The 19,945-nt window shown below is 39.7% G+C and overlaps 1 protein-coding gene across 7 annotated transcripts in view; it reads left to right on the forward strand.

Annotated features, from left to right (window-relative positions):
* ARMH3 (armadillo like helical domain containing 3) overlaps window positions 1-19,945 on the forward strand; it is a 185,685-nt gene that overhangs the window by 13,877 nt on the left and 151,863 nt on the right. For 3 of the 7 annotated variants that reach the window (XM_036829260.1, XM_036829259.1, XM_036829264.1), the window contains exons 2-9: window positions 5,093-5,205; window positions 8,284-8,396; window positions 10,913-10,969; window positions 11,079-11,225; window positions 13,138-13,245; window positions 17,310-17,402; window positions 18,149-18,223; window positions 18,308-18,394. In XM_036829260.1, the coding sequence (XP_036685155.1) occupies window positions 8,295-8,396; window positions 10,913-10,969; window positions 11,079-11,225; window positions 13,138-13,245; window positions 17,310-17,402; window positions 18,149-18,223; window positions 18,308-18,394 (669 nt within the window). In that variant the 5' untranslated portion in view covers window positions 5,093-5,205; window positions 8,284-8,294. The remainder of the gene's footprint in view (window positions 1-5,092; window positions 5,206-8,283; window positions 8,397-10,912; window positions 10,970-11,078; window positions 11,226-13,137; window positions 13,246-17,309; window positions 17,403-18,148; window positions 18,224-18,307; window positions 18,395-19,945) is intronic. The other 4 variants (XM_036829262.1, XM_036829261.1, XM_036829258.1 and 1 more) reach the window with 2 other exon arrangements.

Raw genomic sequence — 19,945 nt, forward strand, 5'->3', positions numbered from 1 at the left:
CTAAAGATTAAAAAAAAAACCCCTCACATCTAGAGGAACTAGGGAACTTTTTTTAGGAGAGTCCTGGAGGAGGCTATTTCTGGCTTTATAAACATATTGCCCCCTCTTGTGTGTTGGGTGAATGGCTCATTGTTAGACAGTGGAGTGGTAATATCTGACTCAGCCACATCTCCTGGGCGGACAGGATTTTAATCTCCTTCACTAGGCATTGTGGATTACTATAGTCAGTGTGTTTTGTAGTGATCCTTCACGGATGGGCAAACTGCGGCTAAGATCCTAAGGAAAGGGGATGCGTTGGTGAGTTAGTATGGGGAGAATGAGCTGGAAGTAGGTAAGGATTGCTCCAGTGCCTTTTCTAGAGATGGCAGAAGTTTTATTCATCCTCTCAAAATCATCTGTCCAGATGCTCCTTTCTTTTGAAGGCCTGGTTTAAGGCTCAGATGAGTACTTCTCAAACTTTAGTGAGCATCAGAATTATTTGGGGCAGGGTTTTTCAACCTCGGCATTATTGACTTATTGGGCCAGATAATTCTTTGTTGTGGTAACTGTCCTGTATACTTTAGGATGTTTAGCAGCATCCCTGGCCTCTACCCAGTAGATGCTAGTAGTACCTCCCCTCCCAGTTGTGACAACCAAAAATGTCTCCAGGCATTGACAAATGTCCCCTGGGAGGCAAAATTGCCCCAGTTGAGAACCACTGACTGCAGTGATTATTAAAAATGTAGACCTCTAATCCTTATCTTGAAAAATCTGTTTCAGTAGTGGGGAGGTGGGCTTAGGAGTCTACATTTCCAGGAGGCATGCCAGGAGATTCTGAAACATGTGATCACAGCTCTGCAGGGGTAAAGCATTTTTCACAATATCTTTCCATTCATAATGAAGTTTTGGTGGAGAATTATCCTCAGAGCACTGACTTAGCTCAGTTAAAATAGTCTCAATTAAATCCTGTAGTGGATATCAGTGTATTTCAGCCTTTTAAAAAAATTTTTCTGTTTACCATATTGAATACATCTGTCAACTTGAATAGAAACTCAGATTCCTCTCTAGTTTTTCCTTCTAAGTTTTCTACTATTTCATTAATTTGTCTATCTCTTTTTTACTTTACCATTATCAATATTTATATACATATGCATGTATCAGACAGTTATCTTTTACTTCCTACCATGGCACATCTACCTATGGGCAAACTAGTGATGAAACTCAAGATATCTGGACATTCCAAAGTTTGTTCATTAAGGTCAGCGAGCATATACTTTTCCTCCTCACTTACCTGGAACCTCTTCAGTTTCTCTGCAGATGCTCAGCTTTGTTTATGTGTAGGTTACTCTACTTCTGCTCATTCCTGCTCAGTATAGTACAGTGGTTAAGGGCTGAACTCAAACATCAGGCTTTCTGGGTTTGAGTCCCTACTTTCACTTATCTTGGCAAATTTTTAAATTTTTGTTTTTTAACCACTTCATGCTTTAGTTTTCTTATTGTAAAGTTCCTGGATCATAGGTTTGTTGTGAGGATAAAATGAATTAATGTATATAAAGTGCTTAGAACAGTGCTTGGTATGTAGCAAGTACGAAATAAGTGTCAACTCTTTGGTGGTTATTTTATCAGTGTCCTGTGTGTGCAAGGTGGGGTCCCTACTAGCCTTTGTTCTAGTGTTCTGCATGGGTATTGTTAAATTTTCATATACATATATGAGCACATGCATTATTTTAGATTGAGGAATAGTGTACATAATGTGAAGTGTATGACTTGATAATTCTTTTACACATGTACATATTTGTGTGACTTCCACTCAGGTCAAGATAAAGCACATTTCTGGCACCTCAGAAGGCTTCCTTGTGCTCCTTCCCACTCATCTCCCCACCCAGGGTAACCACTATTCTGATGTCTGTCACCATAGACTAATTTTGCCTTTTTGAGTTTCATATAAATGAAATCATTAGTTTGTACTCCCTCCCTCCCTTCCTTCCTCCCTCCCTTCCTTCGTTCCTTCCTTCCTTCCTTCCTGCGTTGGGTCTTTGTTGCTGTGCACAGGCTTTCTCTAGTTGCGGCGAGCTGGGGCTGCTCTTCGTTGCGGTGGCTTCTTGTTGCGGAGCATGGGCTCTAGGCATGCGGGCTTCAGTAGTTGTGGCACACGGGCTCAGTTGTTGTGGCTCGCTGGCTCTGGAGTGCAGGCTCAGTAGTTGTGGCGCAAGGGCTTAGTTGCTCCACGGCATGTGGGATCTTCCCGGACCAGGGCTCGAACCCGTGTCCCCTGCCTTGGCAGGTGGATTCTTAACCACTGTGCCACCAGGGAAGCCCCACTTCAATAAGTTTTACAAAAACCTTTCAAAAAGGGAATGTTTGTACTATAGGCACCCTGGCATTTCTGTTTCTTGAACATGCCAAGTGTATTCAAATCTTGGAGCCTTTGCACTTGCCACTGCCTCTATCTGGAACACTTTTCCCAGGATTTTCACATGGCTGTTTTCTTTCTGTTATTCTGATCTCAGTCCACATATCACTTCCCATAGAGGCCTTTAATCTGCAATCTGTTGTAGTCCCCCTAGACAATTTGTCTTCAAGATACTTTTCATTGTCTCAACTTAACTTGTTTGTTGTCTTCCTCTACTAGAATGAAAACTCCGAGAGCAGGGATCTTGTCTGCTTGTTCACTGCTGTATCCCTAATGCTTAGGTGATCAATATTCGTTGAATGAACACCTGATCTGTGCGTGTTTTTTTCTTCCTAGATGATGGGCACATTTATTTTTATTAATTTTCCTTCTTTCCCCTTCTTTTCTTTCTCTTCTCCTTTTTCTTTTCTTATATACTGGTTGAAATGTTTTGGGATGTTTACCTCAGCATCTACCTACACTAGTGTTTTGGAGCGTCCCTGAACAGTGAAGTGAGGGTGATGCTTGCTAATAGTCCATTACAAGTATGAACCTAGAACTCCAGACCATTTCATTGAAAGCCTATAGAGAGCTGTTCCATGCCCTCCCCGCCATTTATTGAAATATAATTTACATATAACATTGTATAATTTTAAGGTATATAATATGATGATTTGATATACATATATATTGTGAAATGATTACCATGATGAAGTTAGTTAACACATCCATTACCTCACATAGTCACTTTTTTTTCTTTTTTTGTGGTGAGAACATTTAAGATTTAATCGTAGTAACTTTCAGATATACAATAACAGTACTGTTAACTGTAGTCACTGGGTTGTATGTTAGATCCCCAGAACTTATTCATCTTATAACTGGAAGTTTGTACCCTTTGACCAACATCTCTCCATTTGCCCCATCCCCCATCCCCTGGCAACCACCAATCTAATCTACTCTATTTCTATGTGTTTGACTTTTTTTAGATTCCACATATAATTTTTTTTTTTAATAAATTTATTTTATTTATTTATTTTTGGCTGCATTGAGTCTTCGTTGCTGTGCACGGGCTTTCTCTAGTTGTGGTGAGCAGGGGCTACTCTTCATTGCAGTGCGCAGGCTTCTCATTGCAGTGGCTTCTCGTTGCAGAGCATGGGCTCTAGGCTCGCAGGCTTCAGTAGTTGTGGCTCGCGGGCTTAGTAGTTGTGGCTCGCAGGCTGTAGAGCGCAGGCTCAGTAGTTGTGGCGCACGGGCTTAGTTGCTTCGCAGCATGTGGGATCTTCCTGGACCAGGGTTTGAACCTGTGTCCCCTGCATTGGCAGGCGGATTCTTAACCACTGCGCCACCAGGGAAGCCCTAGATTCCGCATATAATTGAGATCGTACAATATTTGTCTTTCTCTGTCTGACTTATTTCATTAGCATAATGCCCTCAAGATTCATCTGTGTTGTTGCAAATGGCAGGATTTCCTTCTTTTTTTATGGCTGAATAATATTCCATTGTATGTACATACCACATTTTCTGTATCCATTTGTCCATTGATGGGCACTTAGGTTATTTCCATGTTTTGATTATTGTGAATAATGCTGCAGTGAACATGAGGGTACATCTCTTCAAGATAGTGATTTTATTTTCTTTGGATATATATGCAGAAGTGGGATTGCTGGATCATATGGTAGTTTTATTTTTCTGTTTTTCATTTTTTAAAATTAATTTACTTATTTATTTTTGGCTGCATTGGGTCTTTGTTGCTGCGTATGAGCTTTCTCTAGTTGCGGCGAGTGGGGGCTACTCTTCGTTGGGGTGCGCGGGCTTCTCATTGTGGTGGCTTCTCTTGTTGTGGAGCATGGGCTGTAGGCGCACAGGGCTTCAGTAGTTGTGGCACGTGGGCTCAGTAGTTGTGCCTCGTGGGCTCTAGAGCGCAGGCTCAGTAGTTGTGCACGGGCTTATTTGCTCTGCGGCATGTGGGATCTTCCTGGACCAGGGCTCGAATGCCTGTCACCTGCATTGGCAGGTGGATTCTTAACCACTGCGCCACCAGGGAAGCCCCGATGGTTTTATTTTTAATATTTGGGGAACCTCCATACTGTTTTCCGTAGTGGCTGTACCAATTTATATTCCCACCAGCAGTGTACAAGGGTTACCTTTTCTGCACATCCTTGGCATGGCTTCTTTTTACAGACTGGCAAATTCAAGCCAGGAAGGGAAAGGAAACTTAAGGTTATAGAATAAGTGTATAAGAATTGGGACTAAAACCAAATACTTTTTGTAAAGATTTTTTTCCAGTTTTATTGAGAAATAATTGACAGACATCACTGTATATATTTAAGGTATACAGCATAATGGTTTGATTTATGTATTTTGTGAAATGATTACCTCAACAGATTTAGTTAACCTCCATCATCTCATATAGATACAATACCAAGACTTTTGATAGATTAACTGGTAACTCTGGAAATCAGAGTGAATTTCTATTAGATTAATTTTCTGATACTAGAGTTGGCATGTATTGTGCTCAAGAAGACAGTAAAATAAATGAATAATTAGTTAAGTGTAACTAGCATTCCTTGCTTGTAAGACATTGGAAGTGTTTGGCTTTAGGTTTTTGGTATTTGATTATTTTATCCTGTAGCGATGTGAAGTGATGTACATTTAAGAAGTGTGTGGCTGGATTGCTTTAAGATATAGTTCTTAAAAAGTTGTATGACTTTGGTCTTTCAGAGGGAAGTTGTGCTGCAGATCATGGGACCAGCAGTCCCTGAGGTTTAGGAATGAAAGACTTCATTGATTTACCATTGAGTTCGGGGGATTTGAAGCCATTCCTAAGTTTGGTGGTAGGTGAAAGTAGTATTGAAAAGTTGCCTAATTCTTTTTTTTTTTTTTTTTTTTGCCTAATTCTTTTTTATACTTTGTCTACTGTATGTCTTATTTCTGAGAAACTATGTTAATGTCTAAGATGACATTTCTGTGGGATTGCTGTGGCTTTGCTGTGTTTACATCTTCGCTAGAAGGATTTAAAAGCCTAGATCAACAGAGGTCATAGCGTACTCATAGAATGCTGCTTTCTCTTCCTTGTAGTCCCATAGCATTTTCTTTGTACTTTTACTCTATTTCTCATGATTTGCCTTGTGCTGTGGGTTATTCTGTGCCTGTCTCTGCTTAATAGATTGTGAGCTCCTAGAGGATCCGGTCTGTAGTTTCCTCTTTGTAACCCCTTAGTGCCTAAACTAGTGCTTTATAATATTTAGGTGTTCCTTATGTGTTTGTGGTATTTCAGGGATGCTAAGAGAATCATTAGATGATATGTCTAGTCCAGTCCCCTAGTTTTACTTGTAAGGAAACTGAGAAGCACAATGATTTACTCAGTGTCATCTAGTTGGTTGGGAGATCTGTGTTCTAGTCTCAGTTCTGCCGGTTGTTTGTTCCATTATGTCTTGCTGCTCCTCAGCTGGTACTCGTTCTCTCTACAACAGGGGAGGCTTGTGAAAGAGGAAAGAAACACTGGGAGGATATGAACAGATTACACTCACATTACTGATGTATTCCAATTTACTGCTTTACCAGTCAGATATTTTACTTTCAAATTTGGAAGCACAAGCTTAATTTCTGAGACCTCAGAAAGACTTTTGTAAGAGTTCTACACTTCTTCCAGTCTGTTACCCTAGAAACACCCTTCTTTGCTGTGCTCAATGGGTAGAAGTGCTGGCAGAAGGAGGAGACTTTATGTTGTCAGTTTCCAGTCACACTTCAGACAGCTTGGGTGGTAAATTCCAGGTGCCTGTGATGATGACAGAGAGTAATGTGTTGAGGCCCTTGGTTGAATTTCCCCCTGCTCCAAATGGAAGGAGAGTGATGAAAACAATTTAATTTCTTAGGAAATTTGGTACTTCGGGTTGAAATTGTTTTTCCCTCCTCTCCTATTCCCTTTTGCTTATTAGAAAGTATTGATTCTGAAATAGAGAAAGTGAGTTTATTAGATTTGGGCTGGACATTGATTATCAGTAACCTAATTATAAATCCTCAGAGGGAGATGTTTGTAAACATGTGCTTTTGACATCCAGGGACTTGTGGTTCCCACTATTCTTGTTAATCAACTGGTTGAAGCTGAGCACATGAAAGGTCTATATCCACTAAGCTTAGAATTGCATTGCTTTTGATTTATTTTAATAGGATCCTCTTGATTTCCAATTTATTTTCCCCCGATAAGGACATCTTCCTCTTGACAGCCTATTTAAAAGACACAGGAATGTTTTGAATGGAGGCTGTATTTCATGCTTTAAGGCAAAGCCATGATCAATATAGTATAAATTGCCTGAAAGAATCTTCTCTTTTTTTGTTGTTGTTATTTTTTTCCTTCAGTTTTCTCTGGATCGTAAAAGAATATGAGGGCTTAGTGAGGCTTTGATAGAGATAGGTCTAACTAAAATTTTAGGTCAGACCTAGGGCTGCTCAGGTCTCTGCCATTTACAATCAGTCAGTGATAAGCATACACTGAGCATTTACCATGAGCCAAGTGCTTATGGAAAAAGTGTAAGATATAGTCCCTGTGCTAAGGATGCTTAACATCCAGTTGAAATTTCCTGTGCTTTTAGCGCTCAAAAGTGCATCTCCTTTTTGGCTATATGTATTAGAGATAGATGATGTTTGAGATACAGTCTTTTATGCTATTGGATGCATCTCTTCCTTAAACAAAATTTTGATTTTGATTTGAAAGGTAGTATATATTTTCCAAACATCATGGAACAAAATTAATTTTCTGCTGCTTTGGATTTGTCTGGAAGTGAAATCAGTCTCCTCAGTACTATCCATACTTGCTACTGGGTGAGATTAAGTTTCACAACTAGAGCCTAGGATTTAAGAGAAAGAGAGGAATTTTGTCAACAGTAGAAAGAATCTGGGAAGTGAGAGAATATGTGTAAATCCACATGGAGACCTGTGGGATTTCAAGTTCTCATTTGAAAAAAATTGAGAATTCCTTGAAGCAAGATGGGAAAATTTGGGCATGATTCATGGAACTGCTTTTATATAGAATTTAAAAAATACACTGAAGTTTGATCTGCAGTACGGTGTTACAAATATATGTATAATTAAATTTGAGGGACTTCCCTGGTGGTCCAGTGGTTAAGACTCTGAGCTCCCAATGCAAGGGGCCCGGGTTCCATCCCTGGTCGGGGAACTAGATCCCACATGCATGCCACAACTAAGAGTTCGCATGCCGCAATGAAGATCCCGTGTGCTGCGACTAACACCCAGCGGAGCCAAATAAATAAATATAAAAAAAGAAACTTGAAAGGAATATATTGTTATTTTTGGTTATTTTGAAATTAAATTTAACTTTTGGTCTTTTAACTGCTGTTTTCTGCCTTGGGTCTCTTTCCAGAGGAATTTCTGAAGATGGTCAAGTGCAGTGTGATTTATGAGGCAGTGAAGGGCAAGTACTTTGCAGTGAGGAAGAGCTACTTACTTTGGGGAAATCAATGGAGCACATCAGTCTGCAGCACACTTCCTGCCTTAATGGTCCTAAGCTCGATCAATACTTGAAATTTAACTTCATCATCAGTCTGTGGGCAGCGTGTGCTTTGCAGCCTTCCTTCCATCACCGTCAGATATATGGCCAGACCTATTACAGATGGAGCTAGTTACACTTTCCTGCTTGGTTTTGCATCTTCTTCAAGTCTTGTCCACTGGCATGTTTTAAGGATGTAAAATGTGTTGTGCTGTAAGCCCAGTAATGATTTAAACCTTGAAATTACCTGGTTAGAGAAGGGGGCGTTGGACAGATGCACAAAATCTATAGCATGGTTGTTTATCATTTCTTCTTCCTAAAAAATTTCCCATTGAGAGGTATTTCAATAGATTCTCCAACATCTTAGAGAGCATTTCTAGCACTAACTGTGGCTTTCTTTTCACAGATTCTCTAACCATGGCACAGGTAGAGAAACGAGGGGGTTTGCTCAGGAAATCTTCAGCCTACAAAAAACCACTGAAGGAAAAAGTGGTGCTGATGTATGATGAGATCTTCATGGTAAGGCCTGGAGCCCTGACACTGGGCACAGGTTGACTCCTTCGTTTCTTGTTCCAAAATGAGAAATAACCTCACCTCTGCCTGCTACCTTCTAGTTCTTCAGAGGGAGAAAGAGAGAGAACAAGGGTGAGGGTGAGCTCTCTCATGGTAGAAATTATGATCATGTGTTAATTAATATAGATTGTTATTATGTTGTTCTTATAACAACTTGAGCTGGGTAAAACAATCAAAAGGAGGGAGGAAGGCTCAGGAAACTTCTTTTCTGAATATCTATAAGACTTTTCTTCCTTATGATTTTTTTGTTTTTTTGGCTGTGCCTCGTGGCATGCGGGATCTTAGTTCCCTGGCCAAGGATCGAACCTGTGCCCCCTGAGGTTGAAGCGTGGAGTCTTAACCGCCGGACCGTCAGGGAAGTCCCTTTATGATTTGACATAAGGACCTTTCTATCCTAGATGTCCCTTGAATTTCCTTTTGGCCCTAGAATTCTATCTAATTCAGATATTTTCAAAAGATGCACTATTATATTCCATCTCTAGTTGTTAGTGGACAGAACAATTGCTTAGTTAGACTATCTCATCTTCCAATTCTATGAGAAGACTGAGGAATTCTTAGCAATTAGATTAGGGGATTTCTCTGGGTCTTCAGAACTGCTTATTGACCATGGTCCAAGCCTGTGTTGTAAAATATACCCTTTCAGGGAAGGTTAGAGTGATTAGGTACCCTGCAGATGTACTTGACTTCTGAAATCCTGGTCATAAGTAGTACATGTAAACATTTAAAACGTAATACTTGTAAAAGGAGTTAACCATATCTTGTGTAAATCTTGTGGACTCTCTTTCCTAGAAGGAGGATAATGATAATATTTACCCTACCTGGCTCACTGGGCCATTGTATTTCATGTATGTGAATGGGCTTTGAAAACTGAGCAACATACAAATACAATGGGGATGCATCATAATATGACTAATTGATTCAGATGGCTAGGTTCACTTCTCGCTAAGAAGAGAAAAATTTGAGGGAGATTCTTGAGTTCCTATTATGTGCTTGACATTGTTCTAAATGCATCACCAAATACATTAGCTCTAATTCTGACAAGAATGCTGCAAGAAGGCTATGTTTTTACATGTGCCATGTAAAAGAGCATGATAATGAGAAAACTGGCAGTCATAGCTAGAAAGTGAAGGAGCTGTGATTTGAACCCTAGTGTCTGACTCCAGAGTCCTTACTTGTTCAACCTTGCCACATGGCCTTGGATAAATAATTTGATCAAGTAAAACATCTAATTCTTGGCAAGCCTTAGAGACAAAGTTTGACATGCAGACAGTTAATACAGAATTGCCCAGGTCAGTATAGGTGGCTGTACAGAGAAAATGAGTGGTTATTATGATCCTATTAGGGCTCTTTCTATGTTAAGTAATAAGCTTGGTATACATATGACTCCTGCTTGAGAGAGCTTTGAGCATGGGAAATACCAGCTCCATGAATTCCCTGTTTCATATATAAACAACAAAATGACATTACAGAAGTGTGAGGGTCAATGTGTGGCCCCTTTTGGGGAGCAGGACTTGAGAGAAAGGGATAGAAAGAATTCACTAAATGAGAACCTTATTAGAAGGCCAGAAATGTTGCTTCTTTATGTCATTCTCAATTAAAAAGCCAGAGGAGATTCCTAGGATAATATTTTCTTATTTGATCAGAAGTTCTTAACTAATGAAGACATTAGTTCTTGGTAGTAATTTTAAAAGGTCAAATTAAGGTAAGGTGATAGCAGGCAATTGACATACTGGTTTTATGTCATTAGCTTTCCTGTAAAGTAAGGGTTCTCTTTTTCTTATTTCACTCACTAACCAGAAGCCTCTAACTTCCTAGAATTTCTGTTTGAAAATTATTCCTAAGAAAATTTGGATTTTAGCACCATAATTTTGCTAATTATGGACCAATTTGAAGTAAGAAAAGAGCATATTACAGGCTCTGTACAGAGGACTAAATGCATACAGGAGGGCAAGTAGAAGCAGGATGTTGTAAAAATCATGGCAGTATTACTTAGATGATCTGGGTTCTGGCTCCTGCACTTGTGTAAGTCTTGTGGACTGTCTTTCCTAAAAGGAGGATAATGATAATATCTACCCTACCTGGCTCACTGGGCCATTGTATTTCATGTATGTGAATGGGCTTTGAAAACTGAGCAACATACAAATTCAATGGGGATATATCATAATATGACTAACTGATTCAGATGGCTAGGTTCTTTTCTTGCTAAGAAGAGAAAGATTTGAGGGAGGTTCTTTGAGCCATTTAACTTTTGGTGCAGGGAATATATATCCATGCACAATGTCTTCCATTTGGGAAAAAACCCCAAAAAACTTGTTCCCCATTATAACTGTTTGGAACGACCAAGCATTTTCAAAGTTAATTGTGAAAGGTAAGGTTGATTATGTGTAGTGACCCTTTCAAATGTGTTCTTAGTGCTTTGGTGTTAGCTGGGGATATTGAATATACTTATCTTTTGGTTTCAGACAGAGGACCCTAGTAAGTGCAGTCCTCGATTTTGGGAGGAGCTCTTCCTTATGAAGGTAAGACTTGGTGGCACCTGTGGATTTTCCTGGTAACTGAGATTGCCTTCACATGTGTTCTAGGTGCTGCAGTAAAAATGCACTCAGGCCCTTATTGTTTCCTTGTTAGGTGAATTTAGAGTACCTAGAAGGCAAGCTGGAATCTCTTGATGGTGAGGAGTTAATGAAGATCAAGGACAATATTAATTGCTTATTTCAACACTGCATCCAGGCTCTGGGAGAGGAGCATCCAATTCGAGTGGTCAATGCATTGCAGGTACAAGGCTGGGAGACTGGGGAAGTCTTGTTGTTTAATAGGAGAAAGAAATTGTAATACATCTGTTGGAACTTGAGGAACCTAAAGTTGCCCTTATGTATGAGGCTTGCTTTCTTTTTTTTTTTCTTTATTTCTTTAAGTAATCAAACATCTATGTCATGTTTGTTTAGCCATCTTTCTGGTTAAACAAATTGATGACTATAGTAGTAATCTTGTCCATTTGTATAATTTGATCTAATGCCAAGGCGGAATGTTTGACAGAGTTTTTATTATTACTTGAGGACAGGAAGAGAGAGGAAACTCTGGCAAGGTTGATTAGTCTACAGCAAAAATCAGAAGACTTTCTTAATTAAATAAACAGTATTTTCTTAACGTGAGGTTTGAGAAGGTCCTTGACTCCCTGAAGTTATATGTAATATTTTATGTGTAAATGTACGTTATGTGTATATGCACATTTCTTTTGGAGAGAGGGCTTTCGTCAGATTCTCAAAAAGGTCTGTAACTCTAAAAACATTAAGAATCACTATTCTTAATGCTAAGTGGCATGATCATGAGGAAGATTCATTATTCTTGAACTACATTCATTATTTCTTGAATTACTGTTACATGCCAAGCATTGAGCTGGTGGGATACATTATAGGCTTCTTGAGGGCAAAGACAGTATTATTCAATACTTTGTTCCTAGTGTGTAGAACAGTGCCTGGCAAATAGCATTCTAGAAGTAAATTTTTTTGAATGAATGATGGGCAAAATTTCTAGAGTTTATAGTCTAGTAGCTCCAGTGTAGCCTAGATTGGGCTGAGTATTTAGGGTAGTGATTGACAAGCTTAGAATATGAAGAACTGATGACAGCATAAAGGATTTTATTGGAACTTTTGGTAAATTGGGTTTAAGTTTCTAACTTACAAGTTGGGTAGATCACTTTGTGAGCCCCAGTTTTCTCATCTGTAAACTGTAGAAATTACCTCTTGAGCTGATGCCCCAGAAAGAAGGACCATGTTTATCCTGTAGCTTTGTTAACCCTTGGACAGTAAATTCTACATTTCAAGCATCACAGTTGTAGTGACTGTTAATTGAAAGTTGAAATGAAAGTTGGAAATTGTACTTCCTGTAATTACAATGGCTCACTGTGGGGGCATGAATTATAAACTGATTTTAGTCCAGTGGAAATAAATTGACATTAAGCCACTTGGTGACCCATAAAAATATAGTACATTATTATAATACCTGATATTTATTGAGCTGTAACAAAGTTAAGTTCCAGGCACTATTCCAGGAATTTTAACAAAGTTCCAGGGATTATTCTAAGTGAGTGCCTTACAGTATTAATTCACATAGCCATCACAACATCCCTATGAGGTTAATGCTATTATTATCATTCCCATTTTATAGCTGAGAAAAATGAGGCACTGAAAAGTTAACTAATTTGTCTAGGCTCACACAGTAAGTAGTGGATGGGGATTGTAATGAATTTTTAAGATTTGAATTGATTGGTTGTTATCATATAGGGACTTCTATAGTTATTAAAAACGATAAACTATTATGTAAATTCTAAAACGAATTTTAAATAAAGGAAAGCTCCACCAATCCCATGATTCAGACTCAAGAACTGTGTCTTATTTTTGAATATCACCTTCCAGTCTTTGTCTGCAGTGTAATTTTTAAAAAGTGGATGGCCAGCAAAGAATAAGAAAAGAGGATGACAACAGTTTCAGTTGCTGTTCCTCTTTTCATTTCTGGATTCTGCACATATTAAGACCCAGACTGTGTTTTGGAGCTCAGAGAATAGAGCAATTGAATGTCAGCTGTGTAAGGAGAAGGTTCTGAGGTTGCAGTGTGAGGCTACTGATCCAATGTCCTTTACATTTTGAGACTTCCTTTCTAGAAAGAATTCTTTCTCTCATCTCTGCAGACCTTGTGTGCACTCATTCGAGGAGTCCATCAAAAAAATAAGTCTACCTCTGGGTTTGACATTATCAACATGCTGATGGGCTTTGACAAGGCGGAGCTGTGCATGAAGGTGAGGCATAAGCTGTAGATGTGCCTGTGGATGTCTGCTTCTGACAGCTGTTCATGGATCATCTGCAGACAGTTAGATACACTAGAAGATTTGGACTCAGACATAGATGATTGAATTTTTTTTAAAATTTATTTTTGGCTGCATTGGGTTTTTGTTGCTGTGCGCGGGCTTTCTCTAGTTGCGGCAAGCAGGGGCTACTCTTCATTGCAGTGCGTGAACTTCTCATTGCGGTGGCTTCTCTTGTGGAGCTTGGGCTCTAGGCATGCAGGCTTCAGTAGTTGCAGCACACAGACTCAGTAGTTGCAGCTCATGGGCTCAGTAGTTGCAGTGCATGGGCTGTAGGGCGCACGGGCTTCAGTAGTGTGGCTTGCAGGCTCCAGAGCACTGGCTCAGTAGTTGTGGCTCCTGGGCTCTAGAGCACAGGCTTAGTAGTTGTGGCGCGTGGGCTTAGTTGACCCGTGGCATGTGGGATCTTCCCAGACCAGGGATTGAACCTGTGTCCCCTGCATTGGCAGGCGGATTCTTAACCACTGCGCCACCAGGGAAGTCCCTCATATGGTAATTCTATGTTTAACATTTTGAGGAAATTCCAGACTGTTTTCTAAAATGGCAGTACCATTTTACATTTTCCCCAGCAATGTGTGTATGTGTATGTGTGTGTGTGTGTGTGTGTGTGTGTGTATGAAGTGTCTATTCAAATCCTTTGCCCATTTGTAGATTGAATTATTTGTCTTTTTATTGTTGAGTTGTAAGAGTTCTTTATATATTTTGGATACAAGTCCCTTATCAGATATCTGATTTGCAGTATTTGTCACTATCTTGAGCAAATGTTGTTCATAATATGAACTTTGAAGAACCTGTCTTCTCTCATTCACTACATTTAAAATAAAGAAATCTGTATGCCAAATAATCCTTATAGTGATTAGTTTATTTTTTAAAAGTTACAAATATGTGGGACTTCCCTGGTGGCGCAGTGGTTAAGAATCTGCCTGCCAGGGGCTTCCCTGGTGGCGCAGTGGTTGAGAATCTGCCTGCTAATGCAGGGGACACGGGTTCGAGCCCTGGTCTGGGAAGATCCCACATGCCGCGGAGCAACTGGGCCCGTGAGCCATAACTACTGAGCCTGCACGTCTGGAGCCTGTGCTCCGCAACAAGAGAGGCTGCGATAGTGAGAGGCCTGCGCACCGCGATGAAGAGGGGCCCCCGCTTGCCACAACTAGAGAAAGCCCTCGCACAGAAACGAAGACCCAACACAGCCAAAAATAAATTAAAAAAAAAAAAAAAAAGTAACAAATGTTCAAGTACAATTGGTGTCTTTTAAAAAAAAAAAAAAGAATCTGCCTGCCAATGCAGGGACATGGGTTCGGTCCCTGGTCCAGGAAGATCCCACATGCTGCGGAGCAACTAAGCCCATGCGCCACAACTACTGAGCCTGTGCTCTAGAGCCCGCGAGCCACAACTACTGAAGCCTGTGCGCCTAGAGCCGGTGCTTCACAACAGGAGAAGCCACCGCAATGAGAAGCCCGTGCACTGCAATGAAGAGTAGCCCCCACTCACTGCAACTACAGAAAGCCCATGTGCAACAACGAAGACCCAATGCAGCCAAAAATAAATAAATAAAATAAATAAATTTATTAAAAAAAAAAGTTACGAATATGCAATTAGGAATACACAAAGATTTAGTACCTGGAGTCAGTTTTTAATTCTAGCCTTTTACAGTCTCTCTCTCTCTCTCTCTCTCTCTCTATATATATATATACGGTAAAATTCCAGATATCTTTTTCATTCTTACAGTTTTAACTACTGCCTATATACTGCTGATTACTAACTCTCTACCTTTAGCCTTAATTCCTCCTGAGTCTCAGACCTGTTCTCTGTAAGCACTTGCTGAATATACCCACTTACACATACCTAAGTACCTCTTGTTTGGCATATCCAAAATGGAACTCATTGTTTTCTCTACTTCTGTTCTTCCTCATTCATTCTGTGTCAGAATGGGGGTACCTGTCTTCCCGGTTCCCCAAGCCAAAAACCTGAGAGTCACCCTTGACTCTTTCCTATCCCTCATCTTTCATATCCAGACTATCACCATGTTCAGCTAATTTTACCTCAGCTCATACTTCTCATATCTGTTTTTTCTTTTTTTCCCCTACTGCCAAAGTCCCCATTATCCCTGAACTATTGCAGTGATGCCTTCATTCTTTTGACAAACATTTGTTATGCTCCTCTGTGCCAGGCATCGGGGATACAGAGGCAAATAAGACATGGCAACCATCCTCAGAAAACTGATAGGTTAGTCTTCTTTTGTCTCCCTCTCTCCAGCCTTACCATCTTTAAATCTGTCATCCACACTGACAGCAGAGCGATGTAACTTAACACTCAAATCTTTCTTGGTTAGAACCCTTCATTAGTTTCCTATCACTAAAAGGATAAAGACCAAACTCCCTCATTAGCCTTATAAAACTTTTGTGATCTTCTTTCTATTTATTTCTCAAATCGCATCTCTCATCACTGTGCCTCACTCTTTATACTTCTATAATAACAAACTGCCTGTATTCCAACTGCATGTCCAGGGCCGTTTCATTCTTCATGTGTCTTTGATCATGCTAATGCCTGTCTAGAATTCCTTTCCTCCTCAAGTTTTAATTAATTCCTACCGATTTTTCAAAATACAGCCTGTCCCTGAGGAGTCCTGGAATAGGTAACTTCTGAGCTAATTCCCTTCCTCCATATATATTACTGTCATAGTAACCATTAAAACTGTTTATTTGTTTTTCTCTCCTATTAGACTAGAAACACCTTGAGAGCAAGGGTCATTGTCTTATTTTTTTCTTAGAAAACACAATATTTAGCATATAGTAGACTCTTACTACATATTTGTTGAATTGAACTGAAGTAGCTTATTTTGAACCTTCACTTGACCTTCCAGCACACTAAATCCTTTTTTTTTTTTAAGATTTATTTATTTATTATTTATTTATTTAATTTATTTTTGGCTGCGTCGGGTCTTAGTTGCAGCATACGGGATCTTCGTTGAAGCATGTGGGATCTTTTATTGTGGTGCACGGGCTTCTCTCTAGTTGTGGCCTGCAGGTTTTCTCTCTCTAGTTGTGGCTCGCAGGCTCCAGAGCACGTGGGCTGTGTAGTTTGTGGCACATGGGCTCTCTCACTGAGACGTGAGAGCTCAGTAGTTGTGGCGGGCAGGCTTAGTTGCCCCATGGCACGTGGGATATTAGTTCCCTGACCAGGGATCGAACCAGCGTCCCCTGCATTGTAAGGTGGATTCTTTACCACTGGACCACCAGGGAAGTCCCGCTACATCCTAATTCTCCGTTCATTTCCCTCCTTTTTTTAATGTAAAATATTTCTTTTTTTCTTCCTTGTAGTATCTAAAGGTTTCATCTTTTGACTACATTGGATAAAACAGTTGGTTGTTAGTACAAGTGTTAAACTCTAATCACATTGTCTAGTAGAATCGACCAGGATGGATATGAGCTAGCTTTGTTGGATAGTGCATATGGCCAGTGAATAGCTAGTAGTGATATTATCTCTTTGTTGTTTGTTCAGTGTGCCTGCATCAAGTGATATGCTTTCTTTATCAAATAATGAAACATACCTAGTTGTTTAACCATTATTATTAACCTTTAACTTAACCATTTGTTTAATTTATTATTTAAAATTTATTTAATAGAAGTTAATTTTATTTAGTTTATTATTTATTGTTTTTAATTTGTATATTATTTAACTGTTATTAATCTTTTAAAAAATTTCATTCTAATCTGAAGGTTTATATGAGGGTGATAGGCTGCAAACATTCATTTGCTGGAATAGTAAATTCTTTATTCTTCTTTGTGGTTGTTCTAAAGCATTTTTCCCAAAATAGCTAGACTTAGAAGTCTTCCTTTTTTATGTCTAGTCTTGCAAGGCCTAAGCCTCAGGGAATGATATGGTTGCTTCATTTTATGTTATTCACATTACCCTGCATAACATAACCCAGAGTTTGACAAAGACATGGTGGAGATGTTCTTTGATATGGTTTAATACTTAATGGTTCTCTTTCTCAGAACTTGATGGAGAGTTTGGATTCACTGCTTTGTGCAGAAGGTTCTGAAAGTCTGAAGAGCTTATGTCTGAAACTTCTCCTCTGCTTAGTGACTGTAAGTGACTCATCTATATGTTTCTTTGTCAAGGGTGTAAATTGACAGCAGGGGCAAATTTGAATTCTTGAGCCCAAAGTTAGAAAGGAAAGGAGAAAAAAAAATCTCTACTGGGCCATTACATCACTCTGTTGTGTTTGTGTAGAAGGGAGTTATTTGTATGGGCTTTCGCTTCCTAGAAGTTGCTCTTTGGAGCAACTGCTGACATTTTTAACCTGTACCAGTCCTGGAGAAGTGCTCTCTTCTGGATTGTCAGATTTTGCCCTTCTCATCAGGTCTCATTTGGAAATAGTTTTTGTGATTCTGAATATTTTTATTTGTTCTGACTTTGATTTTATAGCTGGAAGCTGGCCTGTACCTTCTAGTGGGAGGGAGGGTAGGGTATTATTCATTTACTTCAGGTGGTTTCCTTTCCCTGCCACTGCTTGAAGACTTCTGGATCACAAAGTTCTTCCTGTGCATCTGGGGAATGAAACCCAAGAAACTGTTAAGCAAATGCTTTTGTGAGGGTATGAGAGAAACAATGAGAAGTTCAAAGATTTAGGAAGTTTTAATTTGCTAATTTCTTACCCTTCTAGTGTCTTGTCTATTCAGGCTCGGGTGGCTTTGGGGGTGCTTTAAGATCTGCTAAGTATCTAGTAGAATGTTTTAACATTTCTGTTTCTCTTAGATACAAGGTGAGGAGATATACATGAGATATCGGAGTGTCTTAGTATAGACTTTAAATAGCCTTTTATTATATTCAGGTGACAGATAACATCAGCCAGAACACTATCTTGGAGTATGTAATGATCAACAGCATATTTGAAGCAATTTTACAGGTAGGTCAGTTCCCTTGTCACCTCTTTCTTTTTTGGGTAAACCACCTCCTCAAGCACTCTCACCATTTCTGGTTCTGATTACAGATACTCTCCCACCCGCCAAGTCGTAGGGAACATGGGTATGATGCTGTAGTCCTCTTGGCTTTGCTGGTGAACTACAGAAAATATGAGGTAAGTGGGTCCCTTAATGGAGAGCTGTTACCTTTCTATAATCTTCCTAAATGTGGCCACTCCTAGAGGATTTTGCTTAATGTAGAAGACATGTTCTTGGTAAATGGTATATAGTTTAATTTTGAAAAACCAATTCTAGAAGTCCTGTATTAGATGCCTGGGGTAGAGGATATAGCTGTTTAAAGGAATCCTGTGGTGTAACTTCCAATAAAGTGAGTAAATCTCTCTTAATGTAATAGTTCCCAAACCCAGCTTATCATTAGAATCATCTAGTTATCTTTTTAAAAATATTTATTTATTTATTTATTTATTTGGCTGTGTCAGGTCTTAGTTGCGGCATGCGGGATCTTCGTTGTGGCGTGCAGGCTTCTCTAGTTGCGGTGCACGGGGGCTACTCTTTGTTGCGGTGGCTTCTCTTGCTGCGGAGCATGAGCTCTTGGCGTGCAAGCTTCAGTAGTTGTGGCTTGCGGGCTTCAGTAGTTGTGGCTTGTGGGCTTAGTTGCTCCGCGGCATGTGGGATCTTCCCAGACTAGGGATCGAACTCGTGTCCCCTGCATTGGCAGGCAGGCAGGCAGCCACTGGGCCACCAGGGAAGTCCCTCAGTAGTTACTTTTTAAAAAGAAGACATTTCTGGCCCTTACTCTTTATTTTATTTATTTTTTACTTATTTGTCTGCACTGTGTGGCATGTGGGATCTTAGTTCCCTGACGAGGGATCGAACCCATGCCCCCTGCAGTGGAAGCACGGAGTCTTAACCACTGGACTGCCAGGGAAGTCCCTGGGCCTTACTCTTTACACACCAAATCAGAATCTCTTAGGGGGTGAGACCTAGATATCTTTTTTTTTTTTTTTAAGATCTCCTTTTGAACGTGATTATCAGCCAGGATTGGGAACCACTGACCTAATGCATCTATTTTGAAAGACTGGACTTATATATTGGATTTCTGTAATGCAATCAATCCACTTGTATAAATATCAACTGTTGGTCTGGGGACTCTTTCTGATTTTGATGGCAGTTGAAGACAGAGCCTTATCCATATTAATTCTGGAGTTCTTTTTGCCTCTGAATTAGTCAGGGATAGATTTATAGGTTTTGAGATAAAGAGGTGAACTTAGAGATTTATACTTGGATTGGTGCATCCACTTGATTTGCCTCAAAAGGTAGAATACACAGAAAAGGAAGGGGGCCACTTAGGGAAGACCAGGGACCTCACTGGGGATTGCTTTGTAGGAATAGGGAGCACTTGGCACTGGGTCCTGGACACTAGGAGTACTTTACTGAACCCAGAAGTCAGGAGCTGCATTGAGGCAACTTGACTTTCTTCATTTAATAAGTAGCAATACTATGAGAAATGGGCCAGCTGGAGGGAATGTTTTCATTTTTGAGCTTCTGGATCTTCACTTAGTGATTTTTGATATGATTACTAGCCAGGTTAAAAGTGATGGGTAACATAAAATATGGAGCTTATTCTTATAAATAGGGATATGAAAGAAAGGCTGGCTGTGAGAAAGGAATACTTAAAGAGGGACTGGAATATGTGGAGCAACGTT

This window comes from Balaenoptera musculus, chromosome 16 (genome assembly GCF_009873245.2).
Source record: "Balaenoptera musculus isolate JJ_BM4_2016_0621 chromosome 16, mBalMus1.pri.v3, whole genome shotgun sequence".
Taxonomy (NCBI): domain Eukaryota; kingdom Metazoa; phylum Chordata; class Mammalia; order Artiodactyla; family Balaenopteridae; genus Balaenoptera; species Balaenoptera musculus.